Raw genomic sequence first — 18,639 nt, 5'->3', positions numbered from 1 at the left:
GCAAATCCAAATTTAACAAATATTCTAACTTTATAATGCAAACTAAAATTTAGTTTCCCCAATGGATTTTCACGATCTTGATGATTCGGATCAAAGTATACAAATAGGATATACTCGGAGACGTATCCGTAGGATCTCATCAAACGAACACAGCGAAGTTGATCAGTGCGGCATCATTTTAAATTCTAAATAATTTTTTATTTTTTTCCTTCCTTATAAAGAATGTAAGATGCGATGTTTGCGAAGTAATTGTCTACCAATCGCTTTGAGCAGTAAATTTTCGATAAACTCCACCAAGCACTCGGATTTACTGCACCTACGACCGACCGCGCGCGGTGATGGGAATCAGTCGTCGGTTGAACGTCGCTGATGCCTTCAACTGTCCTCTTAACGGGATAAATCCTTTCGTACAAAAATACGACGCTAGAAGAAGTAAATTACACGCGCAAATATACGCAAAAGAGGGAAAGAAGAGGAGAGAGGTGTACGAACGGAGGTTTGAAAATCGCGATGAATATAAAAACTACAGTGTACGTTGCAAGAAGCTTCTCGAGGACGATGCGATTGCCGAAAAAGATGGGTTTCACGGTGTACAGGGTCAACGAGATGGACAGTTCCATTAACACTAGAACTACCGATGATTGACACGAAGCTATTTCTACCAAAACCAGTGAAAATTACTGACTGGTCTTTAAAAAAAACGTAATAATAGAATATTTGTATATTTATCGATTTATTACTTTCTTACAGAAGCAATCCCATGTTATGTAGTAGATTTTTCGTATTATTAATCCATCTGGAATCCCTAAACGAGGGACACGTCTGTAAAATTCTAGAGCCAGTCATTTTGACTGCTGTGGTATTTCTAGTGTTAGCATCTAGCGATCGATTCGGAATTTTCCTGATAACTGATATCGTCATATCGAACGACACGCGGTAAAAATTTGAAAAACGTGTGGGAAGTTGTACAAAACGAGGGAACTGATTAATTGGGCTTCGATAAACAGATTGCAGTACCCTTTTACACTTTGACAAGTACCAGTCATTTTCACTGGTATTGGTATAAGTAGCATTGATACAAAATTATTTTCAGTTTGAATACATAAAGAACAAAATTAAATTCATTATATTATTCTTTTAGTTATCGTTGCGAAAGTGGTTACATCATTGCGGAAAAATATATAACACGAAGTAGGAATTTTAAAATAGAATCGTAAAACCAGTCAATTTGTCTGGCGTGGTAGTTGTAGCGTTAATACAGTGAAAATGGTTATGAGTAGTACAGGTTATCCTTTATCGTTGTCCTTTATCGTGATTTTTTCCACCGAACATTTGCGAATAATATCGTTCGGACGCCCACGCGAACCGAGCTAGTCATTCGCGTGACGAACCAATGTCGCGGTAGCGTTCTCCTCTCTGCCTACGCCGATCTCTCGATTGTCCACGGAGCGGAGCGTAAGACGAGCGTAAGCGTCCCTTACGAAATCGCGTAACCTCCGCCGATTTCGTTCGATGGAATTCTCCGACGAAGCTGCGGATATCGCGCGGAGATCGCATCGAGCCGCTATAACGCGATCGCCGCTTCTAGAACGCCGATTTGCTCGTTCAGCCGTTCGATTTACGATCGTTGGACGCGCTGGTCGTTCATCGTGAAAGTCGACGGAAAAGGGAGCAGGTTTTTGCCTGCAAAGAAACATAAAACGCGGATGGAGCGTTCTCGAATCGCGGAAGTTGTTGCGCGTAACCACCCTTAATTATACCGTTACGAGTCATCTTCGACGAGGACTTTGCGATTACGCAACGATCGCGCAACCGCGACGAATCGCCCTGTCGTTTGGCGCGTATCCCGACGGCTCGCACCATCTCTGCGTTGGCAATTTTATTCTCTTCGATAGATCGTCGATGATTCGTTAAATGGTTTAGCGGTCAGACGTTCGTCGGTTTCTCGAGTTCTGATTCGCGCCAGTCGCCCAACTTTACGTAGAGCGCGAACAACAACGACCAATTGAGAATCGTTCGAGTATCGACTGTTGGTCGCAGATACGGTTCACGAGATTAGAACACTCGTTAAGACGAACTCGTCGCTAGGTTTCCTAAGTTAACGACGACACGGTACGATGGTTCGCGACAAATTTGACTCGATGGAACTTAATTGCGAACGATCGACAGATGGATGAACGTTGGAGAGAGAAGGCGCGAGTAGCTTTTCGTCGGAGCCCGAAGGAAAGTCGCGAACCGTCTACCAAGTTGTTGCGGCTAAGACGCGCTGTTGCTTTCTAAAACCTCGTTTGCTACGTTCAGCGACTTTTCGCCTATCGATTTTAAATTGTTCGAATTCGCCCGTGTAGACACACGGTGTCGGTCGAGTTGAAACGATTTGTAGTCGTTCGACCAGAAATAGCCCGTGCTTCTATCTTTGAACTGGTCACTTCGACCGAGACCTAGTCGCTTCGAGTATAGTTGAGCGATGCAAATGGGATTTGACCGATGAAAATTTTCGCTCAAACAGCGGATCCTTTTCGAGTCGAAGATACGTCCCCGACGATAGCGAATCTTTCCCTGTAATCGTCGAGTCTGTGGACGTAGCTGGTTAAACGCCGATGATTCGCCAGAGTCGGCACGCGCTGGCAACCGAAAGTCACGAAACGAGTCTTACGACGAAACAATTTCATGGTCTAAAGTTCCAGTGTGCACGGCCGGGGCCCCTCGCGCGCTCGCTTCTCCTTTCAAACGTCGTTTCGCGCAATGCGTTCGTTCGTCGTCGACGAAATCGCACGATGCTAAGAAGCCAACCGTGACAGGCTGGCGTTTTCGTAGCGAAAAAAGACCAACGAATCGAACGCGCCACGTATTCGTTAAGACGATGGAGAGGGCGGCGTTTGTCTCCCGGGGGACAACTTGGACGGCGCTAGCCCGAAGTGTAGAGTCTAGAGAAACCGGCCACACGCGGTGAATCTCGGCTTCGAACGAGATTCCCGATGGGGAACGTGGAACGTAAGATTCTCGTTACGCCGCGGTACAGCGGGTTGCTGATATCGATCGGACGAGTTTCTCTGAACTTTTGCCGACAACCATGAAAAAAACGGAAGTACGCTGTATTAACAAACTCCGCCTTCGCGAGCCATTCCAGATCAATGCCCCGGTGGCGTATCGAGCGAATTTTCCACGCTGGCGTCGCGTATCCACTTGCCCTGGCTTTTCTCTTCCCCTGCCGTTCTCTGTCTTCCGGATAACTTCCTCCATAAATAACACGGTGTCTGTCTCTTTGTCGCAGAATCTTCGCGCAACTCGATAATCACCCGCTCGAAAGGCTCGACGAGATAGCCTCGAGGCCGGTCAGAGGCAATGACAGAGTCCTCGGTTATCGATTATGCAGCCGGTCGAAAATAGCAGCTGCCGCTTACGACGATTCTTGGATCGCGGATCATAGAGAAACAATCAGAGACACTGAGACAACGTGGAAAATCGCTGACAATGATTTATCGCAGTGATGGCAGAATTACGATCGCGATAGCGCGACCGTGACTATTTTATTCTCGAGTGAATTCGCTCACTGTGATCGTAATTCTTTTATTTTGCTCTGAATCATTTCGTGTGGAATATTTCGCGATACAGCGTGCGGAAAGGTATCTGCGTATAACGGTAGTTTACTTTATTTAATATTAAAAATGAAAAACAGTTGAATTCCCTTTTCTTTATCTTATATCGGTATCAACACTTTACCAACCGCTAGAGATTCAACAGCATACGCACGTCCGACCGGCAGCTCAGGCGCAGATTCTCCCTGGCGCCGGCTCTGTTTCGGTTTTGACTCTCCAACATCGTTCTTTTCGTTCATTGCGAACGGCACGTTTTTCAAATCGGTATAAAATTGTGGCAGCTTACAAAGCAACGCAACTGACGCAACTGAGCAAGATACCTTAGTACTAAATAACAAATTACTGCTTAAATAATGAGGTCGGTAAGCGTCGGCGACAAAAAATCGATTAATGGGCTATCGGTCGATAAAGTGTTAAAAATAAAAAAACAGTTGAATTTCCTTTTCTTTATCTTACATCGGTATGTTAAAGATATTCTGTCTTGAAGGTACTCGTTCTTCCCGTCGATTTCACGACCGTAATATATTCATTTGATATCGTTGATATAAAAATGATAAGGTTGCGTGATGCGCGCAAACAACAGTTATATCTCTCCTCCAGTCAGAAGCGATCAGGAAAAATCGCAAATCACCGTGAGGTATTACCGTGATTGAGAACGAACGTGATCGAACTGCTCGTAATTCACACGCAGCAGTTTGCGCTGTCTCTAATTAGATACATCGTACGTCATTCGCGCAGATGCATGCGAACGAACACACTCGCGTAAGTAGATAAGTGGTAAATTCGTTACGTATGACGTTAATCCTTCGCTGCAAAGTACTTACGCGTTAACCAGCAGCACACAGAGAGTTTAATCGTCGCGCATCGAGCGATTCATCGGTGACATAACGCGCCTTTCGACGTTAAAATTGATTCTTTTAGAAAGACGAGCAGAAGGTAAGGATAATCTACGATTCGGTGGTTTCGCCATGAAAGCTTAACAAATTGTCGCGATCGTAGGTGAAGCAATCGACTGCTAATTTACTTATTTATCGCTTGTTAGTACTTTCACGGACGAAAGAAAAATCCATTTAGCGGCAAAGGTGGTAAAACGTAAGACAATAGAAATAGAAAAGAAATGATGAGTGAGAATTTGGAAGAAGTAGCTGAGGTGTAGAATAAAAAATCATTGAAAAATCTGTCTTAAAACGTTGACTGCCGCGCGTGTCTTCAGTGAAATCTCCTTCGGGCCACGAGTGCCGCGACGACAACTTATTGTTCAAATTGTGCCGACCAACCTCAGCTTTGCATAGAATGCTTCAAAGTTTTACATCGTAAATAATTTTCTTAATAAACCATTTTCCTATTATTTTTATAACAATTCAATAGTTCTATTACTTCCTGTGGAATGTCTTTTCAAATACCTACGACGATCCTTCGCAAGTAGTCAAATAAGCGTCACCCGAATATGGGCGACGCGGCAGTCAACGTGTTAAGGGGCATAATCTCAGAGATTCCATAGGCTCGCCGAGTATATCAACCTTGTGATAGACGCTGTTAGCTAAATCCATCGTCCTATTGAAACAGTTACGGTAGTCGTGCTTACGTTGTGCATAAACGGTGCAACGTCGTGTAATTTCGCGTTGTTCCGGATAGGCATATCATATCAAATGCACGAGTGACTGACAAGTTATGAGACCTCCAAGAACGTGCAGGATTCCAAGATTCAAACTCCTAACGATACCGTGGCAATTGTGGAAATTAAACTATACTTAAACTGTATAGGGGCACTATACAGCTGGTGTCCAAGTAATTGTTAAAAGTTAGCGTCGAACGTCCCCGATATCCCCGATGTGAGTTTTATATATGTTGAGGTTATTAGATGTATAAAGAGAGAAAACGCGTGGATAAAGTGTAAGGTACAAAATATATATATTTAATTTAACAGAGAAGTGTAATAATAAGTAGGATTACAATTTGAGCTGGTCCAGATCCGCACGCTAGCAGTGTTACCTTATAACTGAAAAACCCCGAAGCCAACGTCGCCTGTCTACTGTTTATGGTCTGCCTTCGTGCTATTCTTTTGTCTATATGCTGTCGATGGCTTCAGCGCTTGAGAAAACTAAAAAGACCAGATGTGGAGTTTTCGTAGAAGTGGTGACCACTTCAACGATGTAATAAAGAGACCGGATAACTCTGTCATGTTCGAAGGTGGTAGGTTTGATCGATCGACTGTAACGGCATATGCGTCTTAGGACGTTTCGATACGAAGATACCTCACATAGTCGTTTTGCCACAGGGGATTGACACTGTACGACGCACATAATGTAATAAACTATAACTCTGGACGAAGCAATTTCGCTGCTACGTGCAACCTACAACCGGCGACAAGTTCAAACCTTTCGATACCTCCCCTTGACAAGTATAAGTAGTAGACGGCCATGTTCTCCAGAAGATAGTCAGTCGAGCGAATAAGTATGACGAATCAGTCTAGCGAATCCGCATAACAATTAGTATCAGCACCGCAGTATCGCGCAATCTTCTGACGAATATCATCGATTGCGATTAACTTTGTATTTTACGTTTTAAAGTATCTGTGAATATAGTTAATTAAATTAACTCGTCTCACACGTTACGCCGTCCATCACACGACAATAGGAAATTTCCGAGGGTCTTCGCGTCTCTTACGAGTTTAGATATCCTACGAATTTGACGTGCGGATTTATAGCGACGAGAAATAATATCGCTGTAGTATCTCGTAAAGTGGCAGGAAAAGGTAACGTGGACATCTTTAACGCAAAGGTAACCTGGTATTTAATTTGTTTCAGATCAAGCTAGAACGCGTTCTCGGAGTAACCGTATCGAGCAATGCAGCCCTGGATTGCGACGCGACCAGCGAGTTGGTTGCTTATCCTGCCGGGTGAGTTCGAGACCGATCTCTTGCTTTTCTTCGATCGATTCCTCTTCCATCGTATGTACGTCGATCCAACTCTGTCACGCGTACCATCCGCACCTGTTCTCTTTCCGAATCCTATCCTAATCTCGCGATTCCTCCTACGACCCTATTTTTCGCCGATTTTCAGTCTGGTTTCCTATATCGGTAGGGAAAGTCGCGATTCGGGCCCGACTTTTTCAATCTTGTGTCTACGCGTAGTGTTTACTCGGTTTCGCGATTAGAATTCCGAACGCCGCGGTACTTCGGAGGCTACGTGGTTGCGCTGATATTCTCGTTGGAGACTCGCGACGCTTGCAAACGTCGTGGTGGATCGGGTCGGTCGCGTCGTCGTTATTCTCGCCGTTGCAGCCTCGAAATTATTGCCATCGTGCATCGAGCTCTAAATCGTTCGCCGATAATGGCCGGTATCGATTGCGGAATTAAAGTAATTGGTGGGTTAAGGCTCCGCAAGAACCGGGCAAAAGGGAGAGTGGCGCTGGTCGACGATCGCGCTCGCATCGCGTATCGCCTTGAACGAGATCGAAACTTTTGCTACGGTTTATTTCTACGCGAAGGAAATTGCTCGCGTGAACGGGAGCGGTGAACTCCGTGGCTATTTAACCGTAATCGGAAAGTAGGAGCAGCAAGGTCGACTTTTAAAAATCGTTTCGCTTTTCGCAACTTTCGACAGACCCAATGAACGGCGATGTATCGGCGGAGAACTTGGTCGACTCCGGGTCGTGATCGGAATGAAAGAGGAAGGAGGTCGTATTACAAATCCGACAAGTTGTTAGAAGTCGGTCGATATTCGTGGGAACGAGCATGCAGAAGAAAGAAGAGATCCTTTGCACAACGCGCGGCACACGGAAGCGCGGCTTTATCTCGATCGGCGATATCGGATCGCGATATTTCGATAAAGATGCTCGCTGGTCGGTGGAAGCTTGCGAAACGTCGATAGGCTTGGTCGCGCGCGTGTCCCAGATCCGTTGTTTCTCGCCGTTCGACTTTTCGTTTTTTCGACCGCGATATCCTTCGCCTCAACATCCTCCCAACGATCGATCGAGTCGTCCGACTAAAAGTCGAAGACGAACCGCTGCCGGTTGGACGTTGCTACGTCGTTTCGATTCGCCGATCGAGGCGACTCTTTCTCCCTGAAACTCGCACGGAACACGTTTTGAACCTCGTTACACTCGCCTGTGCGATATTTCGAACTTTTGTTAGACGCCGGCCGTGAAGGAAGAAGGCGACCGTGAAAGAAAGTTCATCTTCGTTAGCGCTTTGTTCGGCGCTGTAAAAAAGTGCACGTGCGATTCTACCGGTCACGGATAAACGCGGACGGTAGAAAAGAAGGCTCCCGCCATGAATGGAAGAATGGCGAAAGTGCGATCGGAAGATTGTGGACTAAGACACTAAGGTATCGCGTGTCAAGAAACAAGCATTTCGACCGCGCTACGTCGTGCCGCTCTTCTGCGGTTCTCCCAGGCTTTTTCCTCGAAATACGTTTCGTAGATGGATTCTTCGCTTTTTCATTCGTCTCGAATTTTCTCCGCGATCGATCGACGATCGGGACTCCTCGGCGATAAATCATCGCGTACAGTACGCGATTGTGTACGTAAGGGATACACAACTCGTCGTCTCGCGGATCTTGGGAAAAGACAGTTGGCTCGAAGAAAAGAAACGTTTCCGTTCAACGACGGAACTTTTTTATTCTCAATGCTCGTTGAATAAAAGTTTTAGCAAAGTAATTCGCCTATCGAATATACGCGTGAACGTGCGCGTAAATTAAATCGCGTTTGATCTCGTTTAAAGAAGGCTAATTAAAAAGATATCAGAAGTAAAAAAGTTTCCTCGTTTCATTCTCGTGGACGATTTAACGTCGTTTCGCGAACACATTTGGCTTCCGATCGGGTTACGCTAGTCAGGCGTCGGACTTTGCGGTGTGTCAGAAGGAATATTAGCGTGTCCTTGGAGAAAACTCCCCTCAGTAGCGCGGGGATGACGACCAATTAGGAGGAACATCGTGGCCTGCTCGCTTAGAGAGAAAAACCATATTCGCGGAGCGGCGCGCGCTCGTTAACCCATTGTATCGCTAATTACGATCGCGATAGAGAAAAACGGCGGAGTAGGATGACGCGTTAACTCGGCGCGTAATCTAGCGTCGCTTGACAGAAAGCACGGTGACGAGCGAGAACTCGTGATTTTCGCACGTGCTACTTGAGTCGCCTAAATCCGCGGCGCCGTCGAGCCGGACGTCGAGGACGTACATGTCGTGGATACGTCGGGTGCAAGCGAACAAGCAAACAGCTATGTACGGTACTCGAAAATCGGGTCAAGAGAGAGGTGAATGGACCAAAAGATTCTGTGTCGGAGATCCGCCTCGAACGATAAGCGTCGGCGACAATTAAATCGTTCGATCGACCTGGCAACCTCTGCACCGGTTGGCTGTGTATGCGTTTTTTGCCGCGTCGAACCACGGCGATTCTTTCCTTTCGTTTCGTCGACGACTCGATCGGCCTGGTTTACAGGCCGATACGAGACGTTCGTTAGCATCGATGCCGCGATGTTTCCAGCACGAGCGGAATTATGATTCTTCGGTCACGTAATGTAGCGTAATTACGAGCACGAGCATGGTAACGAGCTCGGCGAGATTCCTCGCGCATACGCGTGTTTACGCGTGCGTGAACAAAGCTTCCCCGAGTCGAAAGTAGCTGTTAGCATGCGAGTACTTGCCAGCACCGCGCTCGATTTTCCTCGATGCATCTGGCTACCGTTCGAGTCGCTGCTCCGGCCGATCTCGTTATGTCATCGCGGTTAGTAGCAGTTAGAATTCGCCGCTTCCTCGTCCTCGTCAAATCCTCCCGCTGGTAATAAATCCAGCGTTGGAGATATCAAGGCGCGTTAACGTATCTCGCCAACCATCGATTTTCGTCTTGTTTTAATCGCGTAGGAAACGCCAGATCGGTTACGCGATGATACCGGTTGTACGCGCTAAAGACAACCGTAATAGCGGCTACTCGATACGTTATCCGATAGCGTGCCGGTACTTTCACGAACACGTTGATACAAAGTCGATGGCGTTACACCAATTACGACCAGCTGTCCGGCGATCGTAGCTCGACTCGCTGTTGCTCGTGATTTAACAAACCGCCTCGAACGACCACGCGAAACCTTTTAAATTTGACCACGTTTACCGTTTGTCGATTTTTCACGTTCGATCGAACGGAACGGCCACGCGTCCTTGGACGTATCGAGATTCGTTCGTCGGTGGCGAGGGACAACGGGTGGACGTATTCGAGCGGTCGATCGCGTATCTAGCAACGACATCGTCGAGAGCTCGACTCCAAGGTTAGAAAGTGCTTGACATTGCGTGTATCGTGTTACGAAGGAAAGTTCCGCTTTCCCGGTTTCTCGATCTACTCTGTTTCCCAGTTTCGAGGTTCCAGATGCGCTGCGAGTTTAATCGACAGAGGCGATAGACGAATAAACGCGCTAGTCCATTAATTGCCGGAGAAAATCGTGCGCAAAGAAAAGTAATTGCTCCTCTCGTAAATTTCACCTACGGAGAACGCAAGACACGAATTACGGTTTGCTTAGCGTCGGCTATAGACAACGCGAGACCCATATTCCTCGCGCGATCGTGATCGCCTCGGGACTTTCCAAATTCGATAGCATCGAGAACCGTTCCGTTCTTAGAAAATGAAAACTCGACCGGACCGTGTTTTCCAACGTCGACATCGGCGAGGCAAAAATAGCGCGCCACCGGTGTTTCGAGACGCGATCGCGTACAAGGTAAGTAGATCTTCGAGGTGAGGAAAGTTGGTTCGCATGCCTGGAGAACGCTAGAAACGAAGAAAGTCCCTTATTAATAATTAGGCGGAGCAGCCGAGCGCCGCCGTCTTGTGTTCCGACGACACACTGCCGGAATTAGTCACTGTGGGACAATCTTTTCCGGCTAGCGAGCAAACGTGTTACGCGTTCGAACGGCACGAGCAAGAAAACGAGAGTTTCTTTCTTTCTACGAATACGCTTGCGTACGAAACACGAAACACGGTCCTTAAAATCGTACCACGTTTCCTGCTGAGTCGTCGATTACGTTTCGTGCTCGTTCCCTTTTCGTAACGTCTCTTACGATCGCTCTTATTCGATACGAAAGAGTTCTGTGCCGATTAAATAAATAAATAAATAAGTAAATCCGTTCCAGAATACGAAGAAAGTAAGTCGTTCGATGAGGCGATTTCGAAAATCTCTAAAGCGGTAAAGCAAAGAGCGTGATCGCTCGCCGAATCGAATTTACCATCCCGAAGTCGTAAACGAGTTTCGGCTCGTCACGGGACTCGTATCGTGACCTGTCGTTCCGTCATCGAGATGCGAAGGAACGTCGCGATCGGTCGTTTTAAATCAGCCAGTTCCATCGGCTAACTTATTAGAACGCCGTCGACCGGTTTCCATGCTCGATAATCGACCTAGTGACCTTTATACCAGCGACCTTACGTGTTCCTCCGCACGCAACCCGTAGCTAGAAATTACAGTTACGGGCTTCCTGGTGCATCGCTCGGGCTCTCGCGAGACTTTCGTGCGAAGCTTTTGCCATGACGGTAACGTTGCCTTAACGGTACGCTTCTCCACTCGCAGCGCTCGACCACGCGACAAGCGACGAGACTTTTTTTCTTTCGATAGAGTAGCTTGTTCGAAGAAGACTCGAACGTTTGCGGCGGATGTCGCTTTGCTGGCATATGAACTAGAAAAATAACGGTGGAGCAGATAGGAACGTGGTCAGAAAAAGTTGCAACGGGCAAACGCACGGCATTCGATTACGAGCCAAGCAATATCGCTGGAACATCCAACTACGTTTCTTTTGATTTGACGCATTTTCTGACTTTAGCTGTCGAGCTGCGGCAATCGTCGATATCCTACATCGCCCAGCGTGTGTCAGCTTTTAGTAGGTCGTAGATACAGCGATCTTGTTGCGTCGATGGATCGTTGTCAGGGGAATATCGTGCGCACAAGAGAAGCAAGAAGAATTTACGTCACTTTTACAGCCCCGTCCGAAGTTTATTTGGTTGCGATCTCGCCCCTTCTCGTTCGACCCTAATCTTCTTGATCGATTCGTCTCTGATTTGGAAACGGTCGAGCGCTCTAGAACCGCGCGTCTACGATTCTTCTCTGGAATCGAGTAAAAAGAGTGCGACCGTTGGAATTTCCTTCTCGAAACAGCCTTCGAAAACGAAGGTCCGAGGAAGGTAGACGGTTTGCGCGGGAGAAGTAGATTTTCAGGTTAATCAAATGAAAAGTTTGTATCGGCCCCGAGCCCGGCTTTACGCGCCGCTTGTTTCTCTCTCGCGTTCGACGAGGAAGAAGAACTAGCATCCAGCTACGATTTCTCTACGGTTTCCACGTGTTCCTTTCAGAAGCGTCTGACGCGATTCCAGTGCGATTCGAATACAGCTGGAGTCGCGTTCCCACGCCAACCTTTCAGCAACGTTAAAGTAGACCACGCGGCGATTCGACCGACCTACGATCAACGAGGAACGTAGCGGTCGCGAGATTTTCATTTCGATGAAAACCATTTGATGATACGGGTCAAGCCCGAGCCGAGCCACTTGCTCCTCGTAAATGGCCCTTCTTCCTGTCCCACACTCGTCGTTTCAGAGTCGCTCTGTATCGATCGCGACGCGCGATTTCCTCCGCATTCTACCACGTAGCAGCCAGCTTCGTAGTTAACCAATTACTTCTGCGATGAAATTCTGGAAGGAAAAATGCTCGACCATTCCGACAGACGTTTATCCGGCCGTCGATTTGGAAGATCACGTTCGTTCGTTACGGTAACGAACTCAGCGAGCGGAAAGTGTTTTAATCGGAGGCTAGCCGTATACTCGTTTTGGCGAACCGAAAGCGAAGCGACCGGAAACGCGGCGAACGTGCATGGCGGCTAGCTCGACGAACGCCGTTCGCAAACGGAAACGAACCGTATGCTCGAACGAAAGAGACACGCTTAGTCGATCCGCGATGCAAACTGCTCGCGATTATCGACCGGAGAGAACCGCGCAACTATCTATCCCTGCTTCCACCTTGCCATCTTGCCATCTTCTCTCTCCTCTGACGGAGAATCCTTGGCGCAGTTGCTTCTCGGCGCCGATCTTCTCGTCGAAGGAAGCAACGATAAACGCGAAAATAAGTTGACCCTTTGCACCGGAAGACCTTTTCGATCGGGCGTAGCAGCTACTTTCGATGATTTAGCGTATACCTGACGCGTGTCTTACAAAATGTGTCTGGTAAAATGTTTTATATGCAAATTAACATCATATTCTAATAATTTATTCATATTTACATCTTTGAAAATATGATTTTGTAATATTAATTTCTGTATTCCTTTGTATGATAATTTATAAAGCACTCATCAAGATGCATTCTCGAATGTAATCGATCTGATTTTTCAACAGTTGCAAATCAAGTGCCAAAAGTTTCTCTCGTTCTATGAGGAAATGGTGCATTTCCTTTTGTATTATTTTATCGAATTACGTATGATCCATTTTATTTTATTACTACGCTGTTCTATTACTGCGAAATGGACTATACGTAATTCGATAAAATAATGTAAAACGTAAAATATTGCGTATCTATTATTTCCTTGCGAAACGAAAGGAACCTTTCGGACAACCTAATGCACCTACAAACCTAATAGATCTCGTGAAAGGAACTGGTATGATTTAGCACACGATTGTAACGACTAAAGTAATCAGAAGTTGCGCGGTGTTGATGAACGCGTGACAAGTTATTTCCGAGGCGTCTCGAAGAAACATTAAGAGAGAACTGGTAGATGATACGAGAACAGGACATAATTACTTACGAATATGCCAAACGTTGTTCTCCTTTTGCCGAGACCCCGCACACTCGAGTTATTAAGAATTTCGTCAAATTTCCAAGACAGTAGACACATAGGTTTTGCCACCCACGTTTGACAACTTACGCTGGACTTCTTGTGTGTTATTGATACGAGAAAAAGAATAGAAATTGCGACAGGGTGATATTCTAAAGTAGATCTGAGTAGACGAAAGTACAGAGTCCTAGGAGTGTCGGCACTGCGAAAGAAATTTGGAAACTCTACGAATGAGACGGAGAGATTTAAAACTACGGGAAATAATACTCTTACAACGCGCTCTGTCAGATTAGACGCGAAGATGATGTCTAGGTTCTTGATACGGCTCAAAGCGGATAAAGGAACACCGTTTGTAGCGTATGTGACTATTTTTGTTACGACTAAATTCAACGACGCGACGCTCAGTCAAATAGGAAGACAAATTACTTAACAAACACCGTTCGTGGAGTCTATCAAAGTCGCTCCGAATTAATTGAACGAGTCGCGGATTATCGAGGCTAAGAAAAATCTTAGAATCGTTGGTGTACAATAAACGATAATTAAAGTGGCGAAAAACATTAGATGTAAACATAGATGTAACATTAGATGTATCAACAGGTCGATGAAAAGTACAAGGAGCAGAAGATCAAGGTGAGAACCTCGAGGAACGCCAGAAGTAACCTTGACCCGGCTTGAGAATGTGTTACTAAAACGGAATATTTGCTTTCTGTCGGATAGAAAGTTGGTTAACCACGAGAGCACACACCGCCGTTCATTTCAAGAGACTTTAACTCGGCGATCAAAACAGAACGACCGATAGTATCGAAAGCTTTACGAAAATCCGTATATATATAGCATCAGCCTGAAACCCATTTTCGATACAATCGGGAAGATAGAGACGAAGTTTCATAAGATCAGTTGCAGCGGAACATCCAGCGGATAAAGCCGTGTCGTTCCAACGACCATGCTACTAAAAGGAAAGGATCTTCGCGTATCTAAAGAGCACGAAACGTAATTGGAATATAACCGCGTTCCGGTTAGATCTTCTAACGATCGGTTCGCGAAACGATCCGATCACGATCCACCTAGTTGCCCGGATCCATTTCGACGAGAAACACCGTTCGTGTTCGTTCCATAGAGCGTCGCCGTCGGTCCAAGCGCGTTCGTCAACCAGACCGAGTGTAATCGACAGCGTCGAGAGTGTGTCCGCTTCTGCCGCGTCTCGACCTGGCCGGTCTAACCCTCGCCTTCCGTCGGTGTCGAGCGATCAAGAACGACGATCGTTAACCAATGGAGAGCGCACAGAGACATCGGCGCTAGAACGCGCCGGTATAGACGGTGACTTTTTGCAAGACTGTAAACAGTTATAGACGACGGACGACGAGAAAGTAGCACATATTTTTAGCAGCGTAATCGTAGCTTAGGTCAGCTGCGGTGCAACGACCTGCGACAACTTGACTTTTCACCGTCGGTGCCGCGCGCTTTGCTAATTTGTCGCTTCGCCGTCGGGAAATTGTTCGGCGAGCTTTTTCGTCTAGCGTCACCACGTGCAATCGCCACGCGTCCACGACGACAACGAACGCTCTACGTCAGCGAAGAACTTTTCCAGTGCGGTCGGTTTTGCGAAAGAGAGTGGACGGAGCGCGGTTGCGGCGAGATTACGTTACGTCGGTGTTTTGCCAACGTAATGTCGGGACAAACGGTAGCGCGTAAAAGAAACGGCCGGTTGACATCGAGTTTATTGACACGTTGCGGTTTAGGTTGGTAGGCGAAATAAATCGCCTCGGTGGACAACGAGATTCAACGAGTCGCACGAGTCGCGTTTCGTGTTACCGCGAACGACCGCGTGCCTCGCAGCTTTACACTTGCCCAGTGGTGCTCGTTGACGCTTTCGGAGACCGCGGTCACGCGATCCGTTTTTGGTGCGTCGTTCGCACTTTCCGGGTTGTTTTTCGTTCCGCCTCTCGTCGCTTGGCGCCGGCCTCTGGAATCCGGAAGTCGAACGCCAACCGCAGCTGCTTTAGGAGCACTCGTATCCTTTTACTCGCTTTAAATTCTTCTCTTTCCATCTTTTTTATCCTCCGATCGATCGACCGTCGCACGATGTACATTCAAATTTCCTTCGCTTCCAGTTTTGCTCCAGTAAATCGATATCAACTTGGCCGAGCGTTGCGCCATCAGGTTCGCCCCTGCTAGAAACCGTGTGTACTGCAAGTACTCTAACGTTGCCGCGGTTAGCAGGGTGAGAGACCTCCGTGTGATCGTAATTATCGACTCCAACTTCTAATTTATAGACCATTTGGCACGCGTCACCTCTGCTTCTTCTAAAATCCCGGATTTTATTAAGCGTAGCTGTGGCCATTTCAACAACCCGTGTACCTTCGTCAGACTTTACTGCTTCCTTATACTCCCTCGCCTCGATTATCGTCGATCGTATGGCAACCTCGTGTGCGACCAGATAAAAAGTCAGCAATTTTTTCCAAGGTTCCTCGGTTATAAATGAATGTGCCCGTGATCATGATCGCGCTTCTATCTTGATAAAGTATATATTCTATTCGCTCGTAACCAGGCGACTGGCTGATGAGAAGCTATTTTTCTTTTAAAAGCCTTAAATATCTTTAATCTGTCCATAGCAATTCAATCTTATCAATTTCCACGCACGAACCTATCTTTTCAGGTCTCCTCCTTATTCTACCCTCTGTTCTTTTCATCCTGAGTTGCTCGCATAAATGCTATCGCCCGCATATGTGAGTGACGCAACGCTTTAAGCGATAGTATCAATTCTTCTTCCACGTCAACGAAGAATTTCAGACAGAAGGTCTTACAAAGTCTATGTTCCTCTTATTTTCTCTCACATCGACGATAGCACTTTCGACGCTCGTCTCTCTCTTATCGCATAGCACTTTCTCGCAAAAGGCATAGTTTCCCGTTTAACCTGTTTAGAATCAGACTAGATCAGACTGAGTAACAACGTTCGAAGAGTCGTTTATGGAATTCTTTGAAACGTACGAGAATCGCGACTCCAGTGCATAGCTGACGAAGCTGAGTGTCACTGAGTCGAAACCGCCGCGCCCATGCGTTTGCAGCGCGTTATCAAATGGACCAAGAAACGCGTAACACGTGCCACAGCATTTGCAAGCGAGCGTGACTAACTGTCGCGATATGCACGTTCATCCGTGCGAGTAAACCCGTTACGAATCATCGATCGAACCCGCGGAGAGTCATCGAATCGTATCGATTTCGAAGGAAACGGCGAGCCGGGCAAAGTGGCAAAAATTCGGTGCAGTCGCAGGCGTCGTATCGCTGCGGCGAATTTGCAGCAACCTTTTGCTCGTAATCGTTCGCGTCGCTTTCTCCGGCTGCCAGCCAGCGGCAGATTGAAGATGAAGTTATCGTTCGATCACCCGAGAATTCTCCAATTTCGCGTGTCACGGAGCTTGCCTTCGCTGCTCGTAATGAACGTGTTTCGCGCGAATCGCTCGGTTCTTCGTCTGTTTTTCGCTAATTACGATGGCAGATACATATGTATGCGGCGGTCACGATTCAGGCAACGTTTCGTGAGACGCGTTACGACCACGGAATCGACATAAAGGTAGGAGCAACGGATCTAACGGTCGAATTTCTGTCGAATGCCAAAGCAGTTGTGCGAACGGAGAATAACGATTCGAAGCTTCGGATATTATATTCCGTGGTCCGTCGAAGTCGATTGCCGTTGGCATTCGTGAAAATACCCCGTTGATAAACATTTACAGTACAACGCATTAGCGTTAGACGACTACGGTCGAAGGGACGAGAAAGAATAGCCAAAAATAGAAGAAAAAATAGGGATGTTTCTGGTTGAACGACTCCGAAGTCGTTTCGACTTGATCGACACTCTGTTTACACCGACGAATTCCAGCAACCAGTGCCGGTGGTCGATCCGATAGTTCGATCTAGAAGTTGCCTAACGCGAACTAGGTTCGAATATTTGTTCCATCTTCTCGTTTCCTCGACTCGATTCGTCGTAACGACAAAGTACCCGTTACAAAACGGTGTCCCAGCTCGCGTCTGGTATATCGAGCTCGAGCAACCGTGACGAAAGGCCATGGTCCAATCGCGGTTTATCTTATCGCGAACGATTTTGAAGAAAGAAACTTCTTTTTCTACGGTATTCGCAGAAGAACCGCTACTTGAAATCGATCTTCGATGGAGCGGAGGATAGCGAAATTCAACGATCGATCCGTCCTTTGTGTTTCAGCTGTACCGTCGTTTTGTTCAACCCACGAAAGAACACGCAGGCCCACGTGTTGAACGCTTGTCGCAAAACGGTAACTTCTTTGGCCCTCGCTGGCGATGGAAGGTTCCTGGCCACCGGAGAATGCGGCCACATGCCGAACGTTCGAGTTTGGGACATCTCCGATCCGTACAATGCCGTGCAGTTCGCCGAATTTTCCGGACACAAGTACGGCATCAACTGCGTGGTGAGTAGCAAGCTGGGAGAACCTGCAACCTGTTCGCAAAAAGCGTTCTATCGATTACGCGTGAATCGTGAAAACGAAACCGGAGAAGCTTCGGAGTGGCGAGTGCAGCGAACGTATCAGCGAGACGTTTTTCCTTTTAATTAACCATACGTTTAATTAACCATATCTGCATTAGCTTCGCGATATCACTGGCGGTATCCGCCAGCGCGTATTCGATTGTCAATCAGATTCTTTCTCTCTCTGCCTCGACAGTTCTATGGCAGAAATTACGCCGAACATCGTTGGAAACTTTTGTTGCTCGGATCGATACGTCGGGTCTGGTAGTGCAAGTTGCCTGTCGGTCACTCGAATCTGTATCACGCGCCAAGAAAATAAAGCGCTTAATTCGAGGGTACGTTTTGTTTCGCCGAGAGGAATTTAATTTCGAGGGTCTTTGTCGCGCCGCTTTGTCCGCGTTTACCTCGGCGCGAACCGCCGGTTTCCACGTGAAATTACTTTCCGCGAGCAGAGAAACCAGCTTTTCGAGTTCTATTGCGACGAACACCGAAAGCGCCGCGATGAATGCTCGCGACGAAGAAAGGGTCGCCACCACGTCGAACGCGCCTTTACGAACTCACGACTTTACCTCTGTTACGTCGCCGCTCGCATGTTAATTAAGATCCACGGCTTTTATCTCGGCACCCGCTTACCAAAGACTCCGTTTCAGGCTGCTTCTAACACAACTACGTGTCGTTGCGGATATATAAAGTTGTAATCATCGAGATCGTGCGCTATCTCTTTCTTCCTTTCGTCGCTTTGCGGATGAAACGT

General features: G+C 47.0%; 1 protein-coding gene across 8 annotated transcripts in view; it reads left to right on the top strand.

Annotated features, from left to right (window-relative positions):
* LOC126921030 (mitogen-activated protein kinase-binding protein 1) overlaps nucleotides 1–18,639 on the top strand; it is an 82,180-nt gene that overhangs the window by 48,629 nt on the left and 14,912 nt on the right. For all 8 annotated transcript variants that reach the window (XM_050732168.1, XM_050732170.1, XM_050732171.1 and 5 more), the window contains 2 exons: nucleotides 6,407–6,498; nucleotides 17,607–17,829. In XM_050732168.1, coding sequence (XP_050588125.1) covers nucleotides 6,407–6,498; nucleotides 17,607–17,829 — 315 coding nt within the window. The remainder of the gene's footprint in view (nucleotides 1–6,406; nucleotides 6,499–17,606; nucleotides 17,830–18,639) is intronic.

Source organism: Bombus affinis, chromosome 10 (genome assembly GCF_024516045.1).
Source record: "Bombus affinis isolate iyBomAffi1 chromosome 10, iyBomAffi1.2, whole genome shotgun sequence".
NCBI classification, from domain to species: Eukaryota; Metazoa; Arthropoda; class Insecta; order Hymenoptera; family Apidae; genus Bombus; species Bombus affinis.
Note: the sequence above shows the minus strand (reverse complement) of the source record. Positions and strands in the feature narration are given on the sequence as shown.